Source organism: Eleutherodactylus coqui, chromosome 3 (genome assembly GCF_035609145.1).
Source record: "Eleutherodactylus coqui strain aEleCoq1 chromosome 3, aEleCoq1.hap1, whole genome shotgun sequence".
NCBI classification, from domain to species: domain Eukaryota; kingdom Metazoa; phylum Chordata; class Amphibia; order Anura; family Eleutherodactylidae; genus Eleutherodactylus; species Eleutherodactylus coqui.
In genome coordinates this window covers 12,458,709-12,479,534 of record NC_089839.1, presented here as the reverse complement: position 1 = coordinate 12,479,534, position 20,826 = coordinate 12,458,709, and the positions used below count along the sequence as shown (strand labels likewise).

Genomic DNA, 20,826 nt, shown 5'->3' with positions numbered 1-20,826 from the left:
CTCAGTTTTTCTGCTCCTGACTGATTAGCGGATGTTCTGGATTACTGGACATTCATAGAAAATAAAAGGTAATTTCGAAAATTTTTCACAACATTTCATAACATCCAGCAGGGAACGAGGCGCTCCGGGTTCGGTCACATCGCTGTTAAGCTGGTTTCACGCAGGCAAGAAGCGTACGCGAGTTTTGTTCGTTGTGAGACGCGTGAATATGAACTCCATTCTCCTGGATGGAATCATACACCTGAATGATAGTTTCCCCCACAGCGATGCTGCGAGGAAAAAACGTGGCGGGTCCTATTTTTTGTGGTCCTCGGAATGATCACCCATTGATTTCAATGGGCCCTTAAATCCATCTCATGGCTCGCTCATGCCGTGCGTTATGTATGCCAGGTTTCCCATTGAAGTCAGTGGGAAACACTTCTGATCTGCCATCATGCGTGAAACACGCACCTGAGGCTCACAATTTCACAGAAGTATTGCAAGAAGTTTTTGCCTGAAAAACCACGCAGCTCCCGCAGGTAAAACTCCCGCTGACGAGTGTGATGCCAGGCTGCCTCCAATATATCCAACCACTGTAAGCAGCAAGGAGTTCTGCCCGATCTCAGTCATCACGGGCATGTCGGCTGTACATTACATGCCCGCTAGTGATAGCAGGATGCGCTGCTGGCACTGTAATTCCAGGTGAGGGGTTAATAAGAATTTCTCTACTCAACACTTCATATTTATTGCAGTTCTGTGCTGGATTATCAGATTTTCTCGATTATCAGACAGCGCAGCAGCACATCACGCAGAGAATGAATGGCATAATCCGCTTTCCCCTATCAGGTTCTGGTTACAGCTGACCCACATAAGGAATGCAGGCACTGGGCAGCGGGCGCAGGTCACCAGCCCAGAGGCTCTAAAATAACGTCACACCCCTGGAAATATCTATCGCACTGCTTTGCTAACTGAGTTGAGGGGTATGTACGACGGGGGCACATGGTAGAGAGTAATGCGGCCAACTGGATGGCGAATGTCACTGCCGCGCTAATTACAGGCAGCTGTAAATAATACCCACCAGACTGCCGAAATCTGTTGCACTCTATGGGTGGCAGAGTGACATCTCCAAATGTAGGACGGGGCAAGTATGGCGCCCTCCGGTCCAGCGTGCCATGAACTGCAGTTAGGGCCGGTCCACATGGTATTTTCACGTACGTGAGAAACGTACATTTACCTTTCTTTTTTTTAAACCATACGTACAAAATAGTTAGATTTTTTTTTGAGCCTTGGAGAATTATTGGCCTGGTGGACCGGGGGCACGATGGAGGGCACCTTTACACGGAGCGATTATTGCCCAAATTCCCACTGGAAACAACCAGTGTGGGGGATAACCGTCCCGTGCGCACGCAGCCGCTGACAGGGCACCGAGGCCAACTTATCAGAGCTGTGTAAACCCTTATTTACTATGAATGGAGGCGGGTGGGCCTGAACGATCCCTGGACTACCGCTGCTATGTAAGCAGAAGAGTAATAGTCAGGTAGAAGTCCATGGAAGGTTGGCAGGCACTTATGCGCTCAGTGGTCGTCTCGTGTAAAGGTACCTTAATGGCTTTTTTTTTTTAGGCTATTCCCTACCTTTGGGCCCTTTTTTTCTGAACATTGGGAATCCCTTTAATAAAAGGGGATTTCCCACCTGTCAAGTGTTGACCTATTGCTAGGATTTGCCATCACTTTTATGTTCGTGGTAGTCTGACCTCTGGGACCCCCACCCATTGTGAGAATGAAGGTGGCACAGCGCTGGTCTAGTACCGCTTCTCTTGCAAGTGGATGGGGCTGGCTGCAGTTCCCTGCCTTTTCAGATGGCCAGAAGGGGCGCTGTGCAAGAAAAAAAAAAAAAAGTTAGAAAGGGCTGCAGCGCTGGATGGGGTTCTCGTTTTCAGTGCCTGTCCATACAAACAGTAAAAATGTTGTTCCATTATTACTGGGGGGCTATGATACTGACTGAGCGACACTGCTGCGGGAGACTAGATAGGCAGGATTACACCATTGAGTAGCAGGTAAAAGATGGCATATGGACAAATTTGGCTCGGTTTTACCTGAGGAAGAGGAAAACTGGATAGGGCAGCTTCCCTGCCAAGTTTCTTGGTAGCTACACTACCATAAAGCACACACAACCTCCATTGTACAACCCTGAGCGGTCCAAGTGTGCGCCGCCAACCTCACATACTTCTACATTAGCCCACTTCCCGTTCTGTAGAGAAAACTTCTCTGCTGTCCTCTTTATCATCTATTACACCTATATATAGACAATACCAGTCACAATAGGTGATCTCACAGTTCACCTCCTCCCCCTCCCTGCACAGATCATGCCCACAACACTTTCCCATAGAAGTAAACAAGTCAGCTCCTGCCCATTGTGTCCAATTGCCATGAGCCTGCTGTAAAGCATATATTTTAATGCTATTTACTGCAGTGCAGCTCGGTCCTCATAGGGGGCAGCGCAGCGCTGTATACTGTATGTTCCTGTTTAGATGACAGTAATGATGATGCGAGTCCCATCTGCAGCTGCCCGAAGCGGCCAACGATTCCCGCATGAATGGTGGCAGCGGACTGCAGCTGGTGCTTCGTGCCTGTGTGCTGTAGGGCAGAGTTTACCAGCTGACATACGATTTGGTGACTAGTTTAGTTTTTTCCCCCTCTAGATCAGGGTTTCCCAAACGTCCGTCCCCACGCCCCCCCCCCCCCCCAACAGGCCAGGTTTACAGGATTTCCAACAGTACTGCAGAGGTGATGTAATTATGGTCAGTGTATCAGACATTGCCATATGGGTTCCCTCTCTAGGATTTCCTGAAAACCTGACCTGCAGAGAGGCCATGAGTGCTGGAGCTGGGAAACACCGTTCTAGATCAGAGGTCGCCAACATGTGGCTCACGCACAACTACAACTCCTAGCATGCTGAGAGTTGTAGTACGTAACAGCTGGAGAACACATGACAACAGCATTAAAAAACAGAAACCCATCGCCCAGCTGGACCAAAAAGGTAACATTCCTTTAATCTGGCATCCAGGGTACTTGATAGATATTCTGGATTACTGGACAGTCATTGAAAAGTACATACAGCGCAGCTACTGAATGCGTCTATATTCTGCTTCTGGTCTGGAAACATTCTTCATCACATTGCAGGTCAGCGCTCGGTCAAACACTGGATTATCAGATTTTCTAATTATTGGATGCCGGATTAAAGGAATTTCAGTGCATTTGTACTTTTATGTATGTAGGCCCATCAAAAAGAAGTACTGACAAGGAGTTCAGAAGATTCACCAGAATGCTGTTCCCCATTGTTCAGGACACAGTGCTGTTGCCCAGAGGTATATACAGCGCCCAGGGGCAGGTACAGTACACAATGCCACTACCCGGGGGTATTTATAGTGCTGTTGTTGGGAGGAAATCCACTAATCTGGCACCTGATAATCCGGAAGGTTTGACGATCAAGCAAAGAACAGCAATGAAATGCTGAATTTCAAAAGATAATCGGGTATCTGTCAAATCCCTTTGATTTGGGATTAAAGGAATTTTATTACCCAGAAGACGAGGAGGGGGGAGGGGGGGGGGGGGAACAAAAACATACAAAACGTCCCTAAAAATTTTTGCTTAAATGGGTCTCAAAAGACGCCTCCCAAAAACATCCCCTCTACAGACTCTCAGAAGCGACGACTGATGATCTTGTGATTTTCCTGCAGCGTCAGGGATTCTTAGTCACGCTTGATTATAAGGAAGCCGCGGGCCTCGATGCTGATGACCCTTAGAAGTGCCCGTGGCATCCTCAGGGCAGGTCAGGGGGCAGCTCAGGACAGCCGAGGCTTCAGGAAGGGAGGGAGTTGTAGTTTTTAGGCTCATGATAAATCGGCCGTTGGACCGGCGCCTTGTGCGGCCTTTCCAAGACAAATAGGAGGATTCATTAAATCCACAAAGTCACACTTCACATGGAGCACAAGATTAATCCCCGCACTACAAGTTACTGTGAAGAGACAGCTGTACAGGCACCTAAACCTATTTACCCAGGCATGCCAGCAACGCCCTCTGCCCAAGGGGTGCCAACCTCAGTTCTGCATTGCATGAACCTCTGAGCCACTAGTCCTGATTAGTGGCCTGTACCCATGTGCCACAAGGTTTCTGAATGGCGCTACACAATATTTGCCTACTGGAATATCTGGAGAGCTCCCGGACAAAGGGATGATCACTCAGACTTCCAGAATAGCAGGCAATTCCCCCGGTGACCCATGTTCTGACTGCCGATACGCCCCTCTCTCTGTTCTTGCACCTCTTCCCTCCCGGGCACCGCAGCAGACAAGGAGAGGGGGGTAGCCTAAGTACCCATCTGGATCTACAGTCTACAAGTGTCTTTTGGGCGGGGAGAGGGGTCTGCTCTGGGTGCAAAATGGAGGGGATCATATGCACTACTTGTGAGTCAAAGGTCTTCGGTTGTGGGGGGGGGGGGGGGCGTTCCTCATACAAAAGCGGGTGGTATGGTAGGAAATGTAAGTTAGGCATGCCACTTAAAAGGGGTTGTCCAGCTTTAAACAAGTCATGGCCTATCCTCAGAGCCGCAGGGTTTCAATGGCCAGGACTCTTGCAGTTCTGCTGTTCACTTGCACAGAGCCGATTTCTACGGGCAGCACATGGGGGAAAATGTAGCAAGACTGACGTTTCCCGCAGCGCACGATGTCCCAATACATGAATAGGCGCACATCTCAGCAAGTCTATACACCCAACACAGAAGGGTCTATATGGTGCCCAATCCATGGTCGTCAGGGATCTATGCATGATGCCCAATTCACAGTAGACAGGGGTCTATATGGTGCCCAACGATCTACATATGGTGCCCAGCCCACAGGGTTCTATATGGTGCCCAGTTCATGGTTGTCAGGGATCTATGCATGATGTCCAATTCACAGTAGACAGGGGTCTATATGGTGCCCAGTGATCTATACATGGTGCCCAGCCCATATAGCACAAGGGTCTATATGGTGCCCAGTCCATGGTGGTCAGGAATCTATGCATGATGCCCAATCCACAGTGCACAGGGGTCTATATATGGTGCCCACTTGCACTTACATTTGGTTTCCATTGCCTAGGAATCTGAACATTGTGAAATGAGTAGTAGTACTGTAGTGTTCAGGCCAAGTGCAGTATATACTACTTGGTACGCAGGCCCTGCTAGTCAATTATATGCAGTGCCCAGCCCATAGTCATAGACTTTCTACATGGGTGCATAGATCTGCTCTTCCGTCAGGCAGCTGCAGGCTATTCTCATTGGGGAGAGCAGAGTTGAATATTTGGTATGCAAATGAGATGCAATGTCTCTGCAGCGCCACCTATTGGAAAGGTAACTTCCCTACAAGTCAATGTCTCACCTTTAACAAGCCTTGGCCTAGTCTTGCTACAAGATGGACATTGTTGCCAGGCCTGGGTGCCAGCAGCTGCCGCCTGGATAGCATCACAGCAGACTCAGTGTTTAATGAACAGTCCTGCCCGCTGCAGCCGACATTACTGCGACATCCAAAGTCTAGTAAACACGGATAATACGGCGGTTACCGGAACCAAACATGCACAGAAGGCCTTAGAGGACCGCGTACCAAACTGGGAGCGTGCAGAAGATGAACACTCAGGATAAAAAGACATCGCTTAACAGGCCGAGTCGAGATTAGGACAGCGCCACTGTATTCTGTAGGCTGTCTTTAGTATTGCAGCAGATCTTCACCCATAGCCCATACAGAAAACTGGGACGGTGTTGAACTGACCCTTTTATATCAAATCTCAGAAAACCCCTTTAAATACAAGCTGGCATGGCGATCAGCTGTGATAACACAAGATACAGTACTACATGCAGCCAATGGAATGAACGGTCAGCGGGGTCCGGCGGAACAAGAGTTCATCTTTACACAAGGGCTGCACGGCAATTTTGCACACCTGTCATGGGCGACTAAAACCAATGTGCATCGCAGCAACACTACACTGCAATGGAACTCAATGGAGTTGCAGTACGATACGTAGGTTACTGTGAGATCCAGTGCTACAGCCCCGCTGTGGTCCCAGTGGTTGTTGTGATTGCCAATGTTACAGGGACTCAGGTAAGAAGCTGCAGTGTCACTACTCCTTCTCCTGGCATTAGCACTCACATCTTGAGAGCCATGATGCCTGACGTTCAGGAACGTGCCACTGCAGCGGTCAACTGAGTTCCTGTGAAGTCCGTGATGACAACCACCACTGGGACCACAGCAGAGCTGAAGCGCTGGATCCCGGCGGCCACGTTAGCTCTATTGTGGTGGGGCTGTCCAGTAACTAAACAAGCCCTTTAAGTCGGTGCTCACATTCTCCTCCCACCTGTGAGTCCTTTCGATTCAGCGCTGATACAAGTGATTTGATTGTAAGTGTATCATCTACACGCCTGACCGGCTCATGTTATACCGGACAGCGGTACGCAGCCCCTCACCTCGACTGATCCTCTGCTTCTCTCCGGACAGGATCCCAGGGGTGTCGATGACGCTGATGCTCTCCAGGACCGGGTTGGGCAGCTGCGCACACACGAATCTGCAGAACAGGAGACAGACCAAGAGAAATAGATGAGATGTAGAAAGGTCTCCGCCGGGCGCTGAAAACCATTGGCTACAGCAGCACAGAGTATTACAGGAGTAATGCACCAATTGTATGGGGGGCAGTGGCTAGACCACCCATGTGAGGTTAGCGTCAGGATGTGAGGAGGGGATGGAGACAAGCAGGATATTACATAGTGGAAGGAGCAGGGCAGCGATGGCAGCACAGAGGGTTGGGTGCCCGGGCTCATGGGGCCGACGTCTTGTCCACCCATGTGATCTCAGTGAGGACAAATGTTAGGAAGCAGCAGCACAAAGTATTTCAGCGCAGCAGTGCGCTACACTTGCTGCAACCAAAGGGGTATTCACGCGCGAGCTCTGTCCAATTGTGACATGGATGGAAGGCCCACTGAGAAGAACACAATTTAAAATTAGTTTTCTCCCAGACCTATGAGAAAAATGGCAGCAGGTCCGATTTTTTTGAGTGATTCATAGTATTTCCTAGGGAGTCTGAAGAAGAAAAAAAAAAAAAAAGTTGCATTGCACAGGGTTAGTGCGAGATTTGTATGAGTGCTCCATGCGATTTTTACCATTTTAACTATCAAAGGCACCCCCCCCCCCACCTCCGATGTGATATGTGTTTCTCACCAAACACATTGCAGTCACAGGCAAAAATTACAGGTTTGGCCCAGTTTTACGCAGCCCCCCAAAAATCCTGCGAGACGCACAAATATGAACTCCCTTCTTTTGAACGGGGTCATACACACGAGCAGTTTTTTTCCACTCTGCATCGCAGGAAACAATCGCGGCCCGTCCCATTCTTGCTGGTTCCTCGGAGCGCATCACCCATTGTTTTCAAAGGGACGGTAAGACACATCGCACGCTGCGCAGTGTGCACGCAAGCTCGATACGAGGTTTGCCATTGAAAACGGACAATGGGAAACACTTGCTGATCCTCTAACGTGCCTCAAAGATGCGCTGGAAGATGGCGCCTTCACAGAAGTGATGGGAGACAGAAAAACCTCCCATCAGCATGAAAACGCACGCCGGCGGGCACAATACAGGGCCGGGTATCCCAGCCCAATATCACACCCGCCTGTGTGTAGGTAGCCTTAGGAGCGGGTTGTGTACATGGCCCCTCAGTTATATAATGGAAGGGGCAGGCCTAGTCCCGCAGCACAGAGTGTTTCAGGAGCGGCTGGCTTTTAATTTATTCTTATGGAGGTGGGTGTACCCGACTCTTCCTGGGATGTCGCAGCTGTATCTAGTTTGCTATAACGAGGCACACGTTCTCTGGTGCTCCAGCGAACAAGGATTTTAGCGGTGGATTATGGATGCGGCGTGAATAGAGCGGTCCCATTACATAACAAGGGGCTGCCATACAACGCCTCGCACATCAGCTGCTCCGCACGCACTACAACGTGTGTTCACAGAGCGGTTGTGTTTGTGGAACATTTCCGTGCACAGTGTTCGCTCCAAGCACGAGATTATAAGCCGATTGGACCCACGGAGCCGGGTATAGCGCAGCTTGAACGCCGTACGAGCAGAGGGGAAAGGGGGAGACGGACAGAAAGACCCCCAACCTGAAGGATAACGGCCAGCCAGAATAAGACTCTGCAGTTATAATCAGTGTTGTTATATCCCCTCTGTAGCATGGAGTCTGGTATATACCGCCAGTCACCCCGCCACAGGGAGGTTTCATAGACCCAAATCCACGGCAGGCCTGGCAGCCTCCACTAGGCCGGAATCTGCCATGGCAACCCATCAGCACCAGTAATCAGAGGGGGCGACGGCTTCCCTCCCGCGAGCTGCAGGTAAACAGGAGCTCCGACTGCAGCAGTTGTCAGCTGTGAAGAAACCGCTGGCTGGATAGGGAGCCTCCGCGCCGGCGCCATACCACGCCTTCACGACCCGCGGCACATATCAGGCAGGCCATACCACGCCTTCACGACCCGCGACACATATCAGGCAGGCCATACCACGCCTTCACGACCCGCGACACATATCAGGCAGGCCATACCACGCCTTCACGACCCGCGACACATATCAGGCAGGCCATACCACGCCTTCACAACCCGCGACACATATCAGGCAGGCCATACCACGCCTTCACGACCCGCGACACATCAGGCAGGCCATACCACGCCTTCACGACCCGCGACACATCAGGCAGGCCATACCACGCCTTCACGACACTATCAGAGCAAAAGCATCTTTTATTGTGGAGAACCAACCCCTTGTAGGGAGGCTCCAGTACCCTGTTGTACCACCTCTAGCTTGGATACAAGATGGGATACAGGTGAGCATGGAGGCTCCAGTACCCTGTTGTACCACCTCTAGCTTGGATACAAGATGTGATACGGGCAGGCATGGAGGCTCTAGTACCCTGTTGTATCACCTCTAGCTTGGATACAAGATGTGATACGGGCGGGCATGGAGGCTCTAGTACCCTGTTGTACCGCCTCTAGCTTGGATACAAGATGTGATACAAGTGGGCATGGAGGCTCTAGTACCCTGTGGTACCGCCTCGAGCTTGCATACAAGATGTGATACGGGTGGGCATGGGGGCTCTAGTACCCTGTTGTACCACCTCTAGCTTGGATACTAGATGTGATACGGGCAGGCATGAAGGCTCTAGTACTCTGTTGTACCACCTCTAGCTTGGATACTAATGTGATACGGAGGCTCTAGTACCCTGTTGTACTGCCTCTAGCTTGGCTACAAGATGTGATACTGGCGGACGTGGAGGCATTCAGGCCTGGAAATGGTTCTGACAGACACAGGCGTGTAACGATAGCACCCCTCGTCTCTAGATGTCAGACAATCAGACGCTCCTCTAGACTGGTGGTCTGTAGGGGGTGTCCTGAGCCTGGTCACCTTGTGTGCTCCCATCCACTGGTCCCAACATCTCCTAGTGTGGTCAGACGCTCCTCTCTACTGGTGGTCTGTCGAGGGGGGGGGGGGGGGGGTACTGAGCCCGGTCGCCTTATGTGCCCTCACACATCCACTGGTCCCAACACCTCCACCCAGTCTGGTCAGGGACAATTCATTGATACAACCATCCAGCTTCTCACATCCCAATAATGCGCCCCTCTCTGACTTTAACGGAGTAACGGGGTGAAATCTCTTCTCTGCGTCGTAGAGGCGTCTAGTGGTCAACAAGGTCTACAAGTGGAAGAAGAGGTCACTACACACAAGGAGCCTCCGAGAGCCTCTTATAGGCCAAGGGGGAACCAGTTGGAGGGTCTCAGGTGACAAGACCGGTTATCTAATCACAACTCATCATTTACAGATTTGCCTTAGATGGAAATGCAAGACAAGTTTTGCAGCAAGGAGTCTAAAGGCCCATTTAGACACAACGAGAATCGTTCAAAAATCGTTCAAAGCCGTCTTTTGAGCCATTCTCATTCTGTCTAAATGCACCGACATTGTGCAGTTATCGCGCACGAGGCGCAGTTATCAGCAGGCTGTGATGATAAGATTCTCTGCGCCTGTGTCCTGCTGTGAATTCACAGCGGGGACACTAGCAGTCAACACTGAGAAGAATACAGCTATTTGTTTATGCAAAACAGCTGTATTGTTTTATTAGCTCTATTGTTCTGCTTGCATAGCTTTATAGTAGCCAATTAGTTCATATAAAGTATGCAAAGAAGATCGCTCAAAACTGTCACTCAAACTGTTGTAAATGGGGTCTAAGTCATATGTATTGCAATTCTGCTTGTTATTGGCACCATTGAGGGATGCTATTGGAGCAGAGAATATTCACACTCTTAATTTTGACAATCGGACCGTGGGGGGGGGGGGGGGGGGTTACATGTAAATGCTAGGATAATGTTTGTAATCCAAAGTGCAGTATTTACAATTTTCACTTTCGAGCATCAAAGCCGCCCTGTCACATGACTGCAGGAGTTTATAACCTTAGAGATGCATAGTTCTGCATAGAAGCTGTACACACACACACACACACACACACACACACACGTTTTTTGTTTTTTAAACCAAGACTGTTGACAAAAGGTGTTTCCTTTTTATTTTAGATGCATTAGGAGAAAATGGTTGCTAAAGTATACACACGCTTTAAGTTCTAAGTGTTTTCTACATTTTTTCCATTTCAGACCAGTTAATTAGAGCTTTTAGTACAAAACATTCCTGAGAGATCAGCCGCCTGTGAACCCAACCTCACACCTCAAGGTCTCATCATTGGGAGCAGAGTGCCACAATTCACACCTCAGTAACACTGCCCAAATTCCTGGTATTCCTACCAAAGTGCAGAGGACTGAAGAACTCAGCAGATGCACAGCACATTCAGAAGACATTACTATTACTTCCCCTGAAGAGAGGGTTTTCTGGGAAACTTTTAAGAAATCTGATTACTTGAGATGGTCAGGGAGGCCGTTGCCGTGATGTACCCTGCCAAGCCAGTATTGTGCCAAATCGTGTCTGACAGACTAGACTCAAAGGAACAGACACAGGAGCAGGTAGGGCCCCTTATGCCTCCAGCTGGACCTTCGACCATAAAGGGGCGGGAGGGTTAGGAAATTACAACTGCAGCCTGGAGTTCATGTAAACCATGTGCTAAATTTTACATTATTATGATCAGGGCTGTTTGTACCATCAGGCAGGCTTCACAGTCTGCTGGAGGGCTCTGTGCAGAAACATTGACTAATGTTTGGTTCCTCGGGGGCGGTGCACTCAAGTAGCTGCTGCTCACCAGTGCAGACTGGACTCACCCATGAGCAGTCACGGCATTGGCTCTGCTTAGTGCTTCTGTGTCTATTTATATTTAATCTGGTGCTATAAGCGAGATCCCCCCCCAAAACCTTGTGCACCCCTTTCATTAACTCCATGGAGTGAGAATACAAGCTGCCCATAGACATAACTCTTGCACAACTTTTTATTTTTGTCCCAATTGAACATTTAGGAGCTTGATCCGCAGATACAGTATGTAGCTATGCCTTGTGTACAGCTCATTGCAGGGGGGCTCAGCATAGCATACTGGCCTTAACAGGACTATTTGCAGGTCATCAAAATGGAGATATACGCGTATGATTATACGCAAGACATGGCGGTTCTGCAGTGTGGTCAAGTCACTGGAGGAGACTTTGCATTCTGGTCCATGAGAAACAGGATAAGAGCAGGATTTGCTTTCTGGCAGCTATCTGCCACCCTGTCGCCTCCATCTTGCTGTACAACATATCTTGGAGGGTTCGGTTACAGTACAAGTGTTCTCTGGGGAAGGCAGATTTTGCTTTTAAGCTTTTAGCTAGTCATTGGGCTCAGCCTGGAGTTCCTGGCAGTGCATTACTGCAGGATGGAAACACTTCTGGATGCAGAGAACAGATGCTGGCGGTCGTCGAAATCCCCATAACTCCGGGTGCAAATATTTCCAGCCCGAGAACGGCGGCCGGATCTGTAGCTGCTTTACATCTATAGATCCCCATTTGGGGATTTAAAACTGCATCTGATGGCACAAAGACAAGGAAAGCGAGGAAGGAGAATGTGCCGCTGAGACTGCATGCTACGAGAGAGAAGGGAGAGAGTGTGCTGCTGAGACTGCATGCTACGAGAGAGAAGGGAGAGAGTGTGCTGCTGAGACTGCATGCTACGAGAGAGGAGGGAGAGAGTGTGCTGCTGAGACTGCATGCTACGAGAGAGGAGGGAGAGAGTGTGCTGCTGAGACTGCATGCTACGAGAGAGGAGGGAGAGAGTGTGCTGCTGAGACTGCATGCTACGAGAGAGGAGGGAGAGAGTGTGCTGCTGAGACTGCATGCTACGAGAGAGGAGGGAGAGAGTGTGCTGCTGAGACTGCATGCTACGAGAGAGGAGGGAGAGAGTGTGCTGCTGAGACTGCATGCTACGAGAGAGGAGGGAGAGAGTGTGCTGCTGAGACTGCATGCTACGAGAGAGGAGGGAGAGAGTGTGCTGCTGAGACTGCATGCTACGAGAGAGGAGGGAGAGAGTGTGCTGCTGAGACTGCATGCTACGAGAGAGGAGGGAGAGTGTGTGCTGCTGAGACTGCATGCTACGAGAGAGGAGGGAGAGTGTGTGCTGCTGAGACTGCATGCTACGAGAGAGGAGGGAGAGTGTGTGCTGCTGAGACTGCATGCTACGAGAGAGGAGGGAGAGAGAGTGTGCTGCAGAGACTGCATGCTACGAGAGGAGGGAGAGAGAGTGTGCTGCAGACTGCATGCTACGAGAGGAGGGAGAGAGAGTGTGCTGCAGACTGCCCGAGTGTGCCGCTGAGACTGCATGCTACGAGAGAGGAGGGAGAGAGTGTGCTGCTGAGACTGCATGATACAAGAGAGGAGGGAGAGAGTGTGCTGCAGACTGCCCGAGTGTGCCGCTGAGACTGCATGCTACGAGAGAGGAGGGAGAGAGTGTGCCGCTGAGACTGCATGCTACGAGAGAGGAGGGAGAGAATGTGCTGCAGACTGCCCGAGTGTGCCGCTGAGACTGCATGCTACGAGAGAGGAAAGAGAGAGCGTGCCACAGAGATTGCATGTTACAAGAGAGGAGGGAGAGAGTGTGCTGCAGACTGCCCGAGTGTGCCGCTGAGACTGCACGCTACGAGAGAGGAAGGAGAGAGTGTGCCGCTGAGACTGCATGCTACGAGAGAGGAGGGAGAGAGTGTGCTGCAGACTGCCTGAGTGTGCTGCTGAGACTGCATACTACAAAAGAGGAGGGGGGAGTGTGCCACAGAGATTGCATGCTACAAGAGAGGAGGGAGAGAGTGTGCTGCAGACTGCCCAAGTGTGCTACTGAGACTGCGTGCTACGAGAGAGGAGGGAGAGAGTGTGCTGCAGACTGCCCGAGTGTGCCGCTGAGACTGCATGCTACGAGAGAGGAGGGGGAGCAGACTGGTCTTAAGGCCCTTTTAGACATTATCGTTTGCTCGAGCACACCATTTATACAGGGAGACACATCATTGGCTCGTTCAAACAAGAAATCGTTCAGTCTTTCACATTCGCTGTATAAGTGAGAACAACTGAATGAGCTCTTATTAAACAGAACAATAAGTGAATGAGCCAACGAGGGTTTTTAAGCTGCATGAAATCGACAAGTAAAAAGCAAGCAATTATTGTTTGCTCGTGTTGTGGAAAGCAAACTCTAGGCCTCTTTCACATGACCGTATGCAGGTTTTCTTTGCGCGTCACAAAAATCGTAAGAAAAGAATAGCTACGATCAAGTCCCGATCGCAATTCGCATTTTCTTGTCCATTCACACGGTTGGTGCATCAGCAAAGAAAATACGCTGCAGAGCAGAAATCCTCAGAATGACTACCAATGCCTAAATAGTGGCAGCTGTCTTTATTTCTCAGCGTTGGACGCAGCTAAACTCCCTCCCCCTCCCTTTTTTCCAGCTTCCATAGACTTCTATGGGAGCTTCCAGTGTATTTTGGCAAAAGATAGGGCAAGACCGAGCTTTTCATGCGCCGTATAAAATCAGTTGCCGTTTTCAGTCGCCATTGTCCTATTTTTTCTGGCACTTTAAAAAAAAATTTTTAATGCGCCTAAAAACAGTTCATCTGAATGAATACATTGGAATCTAACGATTCAGATAGTCCTGTCAAAGAATTGTGACTAATAGCCGCATATATCCGACATTATGTGGCTACAATAGCCACGCAATGCCGGAGCGGGCGTCCGACTCTGGATTCGCAGCACGAGACCTAAAACGGAGTAATATTCAGTCTGTCCCAAAGGATTCAGAGCTGCAGCTTATCCTGCATTGAACAAGAATGCTCAGCCATGTCCACTTCATTCATGCAGGAACCGTTGGGACCCCCGTTCTCGGGATTCATCAGACCCCAGCATTCAATGCTATCCCCCATCCTAGATAAAACCCAATATGCTATTGTAATGAGTGATCACAGAACAACGGCCATGACAGATCCAGCTCTGCTACATCTGTAGTCACTAATCCCACTGACCTGTTTAGAAAGGCATTCCCAAAAGCATTCAGTTTTCGGAAAGGTTTTTTGGGGTCCACCACTAGCGCATTGCCGGGAATAACGCCTTCAACGTCCCCCTGCATCACCGCAATGAAGGAGTCGGTGGTGGGCTCCGGGCCAATCCTCATTCCAGGGAAGTCCTGCTCCAGAAGATACCTGAGGAGGGAGAAGAGGAGACACAAATGTAACGGCCGCCATAATGGATCGGAGACATGTCAAGGGGTCTTTAGTATGGAGAACCCGCCCACTAAGGATCTACACAACAGTGGGGGTCCGCAGCCCATCATTTAGAGAAATCGCTCATTCTGAGGACATCCTGACACTATTTCTCACAGCTGAGGGTTTGTTGCAGCTGCACCCAGTCTAGGCAGTCAGCTCCAACATACAGCGCTGATGGAAGGCTTTAGCGCAATGTGAACAAAGTCGCTTTCATACGTCCCGGAATATTCTGTTGTGCGAAAAAAGTCTGCGCCAAAATCAGTCAAACCTGCGGACACGGAGGCAAAGCTCAAAACGGCTTAATTCTTCAGTAATTCCGTAGACAGATTTAGATGGCGGACGTTCCACAGAGACGTGTGGAATATTCTGGTGTGTGAATGTATCTCAAGGGTGCGGCCGAGTGGCGCGGGGGATTGTGGAAAACGCACTTCATTTCCATGTCGGAATCCGCACTATTTTCCGCCATCTGTGAACACACCCCATTGGCTCCTGCACACGGATGGATTGGATTTGCGGTATCCGGGGCCGGCAGCTGCCTCCGGATTCCGCAGCAAATACCGCCCATAGCCTCCTATGGAGACGCGCTGCTTCCCGCACACAAGGGGAAATTTCCACTCGTGGCACTAATATATTATTATATATATATATATATATATATATATATATATCAGCATGCTGCATTCTGTGCGGTTTTCCGCACCAACGGCTTACACTGAGGTCAATGGAAGTAGTCCGTCCAGTGGCCCTATGACAGCGAGCACTGCAGAAGGGTCGCGTGATCTGCGGTATTGCCTAGCGATGGCACTTGCACGATGGCCGGCGCTCCCGCAGTACAGAAAAAGAAGAATCCGGAGAGGTGAGTGGGGGTCACCAGCTGGGCACAGGGTCACATTCTCCTGCGGGATCCCGCATGCCGGATCCGACGCCATCGTGTGCAGGAGGCCATCGAGAATCTTGCACGACGCACAAATATGAACCCGTTCTTTTGAATACATATCAGTGGTATGTGCCATCTTTTGGCGTGCCCTCGCATCGCATATTGTTTTCAATGGGCCGGACAAAGTCGCACCACGTGCGAGGTTTACCATTGAAGACAGTAGGCGTGCCTCCGCGCCCCATCTGCTGCCGCAGCTGGCAGCCGCACCGGAGGATCGCTACTTCCCTGAGTGATGCAACACTTTTAAAAATCAAAAACAACGCCTCGCATCTGCGGGGAAATCGCACATTGGTAAGCGAGACATCAGGGCGACTTTGGCGGCTCGATATCGCACTCACCCGTGTGAAGTTAGCCTAAGGTCAGGTTTACACAGCGGCATTCACCACGGTCATGTAAAAGGCCCTTAAAGGGGTGTTCTGGGACTTTACTACTGATGACCTATCCACCATTGTCTTCCCCAGTCATCTTTTACTCCCCACCAAGCTGGTTGCTCATTTTACCGACCTCGGAATGACGGAAGGCGGAGTTGACCTTCAGCCGGCAACCTGAACCATGTGGGGATTGAACTCACCACCTTCAGGTCATGAGTGAGCTCAGCACTCTGCGCCACATAAGGATCATAATGCAACTCCCAATATGTTAGAAATTTGGCGCAGGCCGCCATTTTATTAACCTCAGTTATGGCACTTGGCAACACGGACCCCTTCATACAGTATGGGTGAGATGTCGCACAATGACAGATTCACAATACTTCTAATCTGTGGATCTTAAGGGATGCAACCCCCTGCACACACCGGGCATACACAAAGGCCTCAGCAGTGACGTCGCCCTCAGTGCCCTGTTAGTTCTTATACACCCGTCTCACAAAGTGATGGACACAAAATTCTGAATGTCTTAAAGGGCCAGTGCACCTAAATTCTCCCTTTCTCCATTTGCAGTGCAGCAGAATAGAATCTATTGTTCTCGCATTTCAGGCTGCGGAGAAACTATGACTGCCAAACTCTTCAATGGGATGAGTGACAGAAAGCACAAAAATCTGTCTGCCTCCATGATCAGCACTGATATGTACTAAGAATATCTAGAAAGAGGTCCCGCCGGACTGCACGTGTGACCAGTAGCGCCAATGTAGTAGATTGGGGCTCATTACAGTGTTAAGATCCAGCTCTGTAAAAGGACCCTTTAAGAGAAGTGTCTTGTAAGGTGTTGGAGGCGTCACATCATTACATAACAGGATTCCGGGTTTTGCTGCTTCCAGGCTTTCTTAGGGTGCTATTAGACAAGCGCCACCAAGACGAGCAATTTAGAGCTAATTACCGGGCCGCACCTGCCCTTGCCAGTTCAGTCAGGCAATAACACGTAAACCGTAAGCGCGAGCAGCGGCCGCTGTGGTTTGTGTAAAGGTGCCCTCAATGCCAGGAGGTTTGAGTCAGGCATCTTTTCCATGTCATGCCTTCTTCTGCTCTAGAGCGACGTCCCCCAGAATATGAAGGGGATGCCCACGTTTTAGGAGTTCTCCTTTAGCTTTAAGGGCTGGCACTCTAATAGTGTTCTGGGAGCGATTCTTGTGGGGTTTTCTCCAGCGGTGAGCATCCATTTCCCTGGCAGGACCTTGCTAGGGACTGCTAATCACCTCAATTCTAAATAGATTATATCCATCCATCTATCTATCAGGTGTGACTTTTGTATTTTCCGTTGTATGCCGACCATGAATGGCTTTACCTACAGCCGGCCACAGGATTATAATAAAAGAGGGTAGGGGAAACAGGTAGATGAAGGCTGCAGACAATAGCCCCACTTACGTCCACCTGGCCAGATGATCATCATCCATGCAGCAGCATCTTGTGTAGCTGCATGAATCATCCTCCTCCTGGCTCTGTCACCGCTGTCCGCCTATCAGTGCTTCCGCGACACAATCACTTAGTTCTGCTACTGTATTTATCTTATGAGCTTCACTCTGGTGCTGTAGTTAGTCACCAAGCTGTTCTGGTACTGTATCTATATAATGGAGCTTGGTTCTGGGGCTGTAATTATGTTATGACTTGGATTCTGGTACCAGATTAATTCCCTGAGGTGTTCTGGAAATGTTGCCATCTTACTGGTTTCTGTACAAGCAGGATACAGGCAGACCGCCTATCCGTTCAATTTTTTTTTAAACTTTTTTTATGACAGATTGGGGAGGGAGAATCATTTAAAACTATTCCACACAGGGCGCCATCTAACCCCAGACCGGTACTGGTGCAGATGCCCAAATATCATAGGACATTATTGTAAGCATCCTCCAGCATGGTACATTGTAGATATGGCGGTTGGTTGTTACAGCGGTTAACAGTAATTAGGTTAGATGAAAAATGGTGCCGGTGATTTACCACCCTGGACGCCATGTTGCATAGGGCTTGAAGCCAAAGTGGGAACCCCTGATGAGGAGCACAACGCTGCACCACTGCATAACAATGGTAGGGGTGTAGAGAGCGGAGTAGTGGATTTGGCTGAGACGTTCCTAAGCCACTAAGACTAGGTGTGGGCTGTGATCCAGGAAGGATGCTGCAGAGAGATGGCTGCCGCCCGGTCCCCTAGTGCATGTGCTGTGACCAGTAGGTCTTCCCCATTGGGATTCTCCATCCGAAGAGGTGGGCTGAGCGAGTGCCACCCTTAGCCATGCTGACCACCACCAGAATCTGCACCCCCATATTGAGAGAGTTGTCATCACCAAGCTCGTTGAGTTATGTTGCAAGTTATCTCATGTCCTGAACCTTCCCCGTTTCTTCTGCGCCAATCCTAAAGTTGCGAGTTTACATTCTGATGTATGTCATAGATACAAAGATCACTGGGACGGATTTCGTGAATGTAAAGCTCAAGGCCCCTTCAGCACGGCTCGGAGACTTCTGCTCCGGGACAGATGGGCAGGGGAATATATCAGCTGCGGTTCTCTGCTGCCCTGATTTGCTAGTGTCAGGTCCAGTTTTTGGTAATTCAAGATGGTTGATCACATGAGCAGCTACAGCCAATCAGAGAACAGGTAGTCTGACACTACCAATGCACTGTGGGGGTTAGGTGGTCTGTAGATTGTGTCCGCCGTCTTGAATAGCTGAAAACAGAGCCTGGAACCAGGAAATCAGAGGGACAGCAGAGAAGAACCCGTGCAGATAATACTGTATACCAGTCCAAGCGTTCGGTCCCGGAACAGAATTTTGTCCTAAAAGTTGAAGATCAATTTAACCTGACCATAAATAAAATAGGCGTTATACCGGCGTACCGCTGTCCGCTATTCTTCCCAAGTCCACCATAAATGTGCGCACTTGGCTGAGAATACGTGTTTAAATGACTGGGGAGAGGGGGATGTGCTGCTGCAGGAGGTGTTGGGGAGCCGATTATCTCCCCTGAGGCACCCTTTGCTTCCTCAATGTCTGCTGCCAGGAGACCCCGACATACTTTAGATAGTCCTGTGATCTGGCCAACAATCGGTGGGCTCAGCTGACCGTTCTCTATGGTGTAGGAGCAGCTTTAGGATACGATGTCAGATGAACAGAGGTCTCTGCAGGGCCAAAGGGGCGTTAAGCTCTACAGTCCAAGACCACAGAGCAATGGGATCATCTCACAGGTACCAAGGGCGCAGCAGAGCATTCTCACCCCTCAGACATCCCATAGTTCCTACAGGAGGCTGCAGACATGTCTTCAGGAGGTTCACATTCTTTCAGATCTGTTCTGTGGCAATTATAAGAAACGCCAAGAAATCAGAAGAAGTGAGACGTTCCGTCATGTCAGCCGGCTGATACCAGCAACCTGCAATTACTGACATGTCTGTGGACAGAGAACTAACCCAAGAGGATCCTGCAAGCAGGTAGAGCGACAGCACCACATAACAGGGGCCCGCAGAGCACCGAAAACCTACAATACGCTGTGCATCCACCGCTCACCAGTTACATTTCTGCTTGCCGTCTGTGAAACAGAAGATTTACATATATACGGATTTATGGCAGAATTTTCTATGAATGACGATCCGTTCCATTCAGTGGAATGAGGTCGTGTCTCATTCACGTGGTTTGCTGCACCCAATTCTGCACCAAGTGTGTCATGTGTGACTATACAAGGTATCAGTGCTGGTAAAGTGGCTACCAGTCACTCCGCGGATGACTACAGCCGTATCCAGTCTAGATCTGTGAGCCAAACACACCAGCAGCACACATCTCCCCTGAGCTGATAGTTTGTTACAATGTATCAGTCCAGGCTGTTTCACTCTGGATTGTCTAGACAGGAAACAATGTAATTAACCCTCCGCTGGGAGATACATTAGGTCTGTATAGACGTTTTTAGCCTTTTAGATGTAACCAACGTTACTATTCAATGACAGCAAGCAGAGCATTAGGGAGGAATTGAAACTACGTATATTAGAAGGTTATAGAACTCCATGACAGTATTGGGGCTCCTTCACATGGGCGTAAATAGGCGCCGTATTAGGCACATAATCCAGGGTGGATAATACCCGCTGATTTCAATGCATTTCCTCACATGTGCGGATTTATAGGGGATTTTAAGTCACATTAAAAAAAAATTAAAAATGTGGTTTGTCCCATTTTGGCCCGTATTCATGGTGTATTTGCACATTAACAATGGCCGGTTGAGGTTTTTTTGTGGGTATATGGCTGCCTGCAGACGGCTGGGTCGGATCCGGCTGCGAGATTTCTCGCAGCGGGGCCCGACCTGAGCGCCTGCAGAGAGCGCTGCGGACTCACCTGCTCCCGCAGCTCCGGCTCCTTTCATGTGGCGGCTGACGGGCAGCCAGCCCATGCGCAGAGCGGAGCCGGTGAGTGACGTTTCTAGGCGGGGCTCTGTGAGCCCCGCACAGGATTAGAGCGTGCCGCGGTTTGTTTGCTGCGCATGATTATGTGCATGCAAACCACGACTGTCTGCATATGGTAATGCAATCCTATGCAGGCATCCAGGGGCGGAAATTCTGCCGCAGAATTTCTGCCCGTCTGCAGGCGGCCTAACTGTATAGCAATTACACACGCAAAGAAAAACAAACAATATGCCAGAGGGGCCAAAATACACAGGAAATAGGAGATTTTGAGGCTGGTTTCACCCCCAGGATAAAAGCGAGTGAGGAGAGAGGGAGTGGAAACACTAAATTCTGAAACCTGTGCGTTTCAG

At 49.8% G+C, this 20,826-nt stretch overlaps 1 protein-coding gene across 2 annotated transcripts in view; it reads right to left on the bottom strand.

Moving 5' to 3' along the window:
• Positions 1–20,826, bottom strand: part of EHD3 (EH domain containing 3) — a 98,578-nt gene that overhangs the window by 33,175 nt on the left and 44,577 nt on the right. For both annotated transcript variants that reach the window (XM_066595124.1, XM_066595123.1), the window contains 2 exons: positions 14,502–14,678; positions 6,472–6,569 (listed from right to left, as the gene is read on the bottom strand). In XM_066595124.1, the coding sequence (XP_066451221.1) occupies positions 6,472–6,569; positions 14,502–14,678 (275 nt within the window). The remainder of the gene's footprint in view (positions 1–6,471; positions 6,570–14,501; positions 14,679–20,826) is intronic.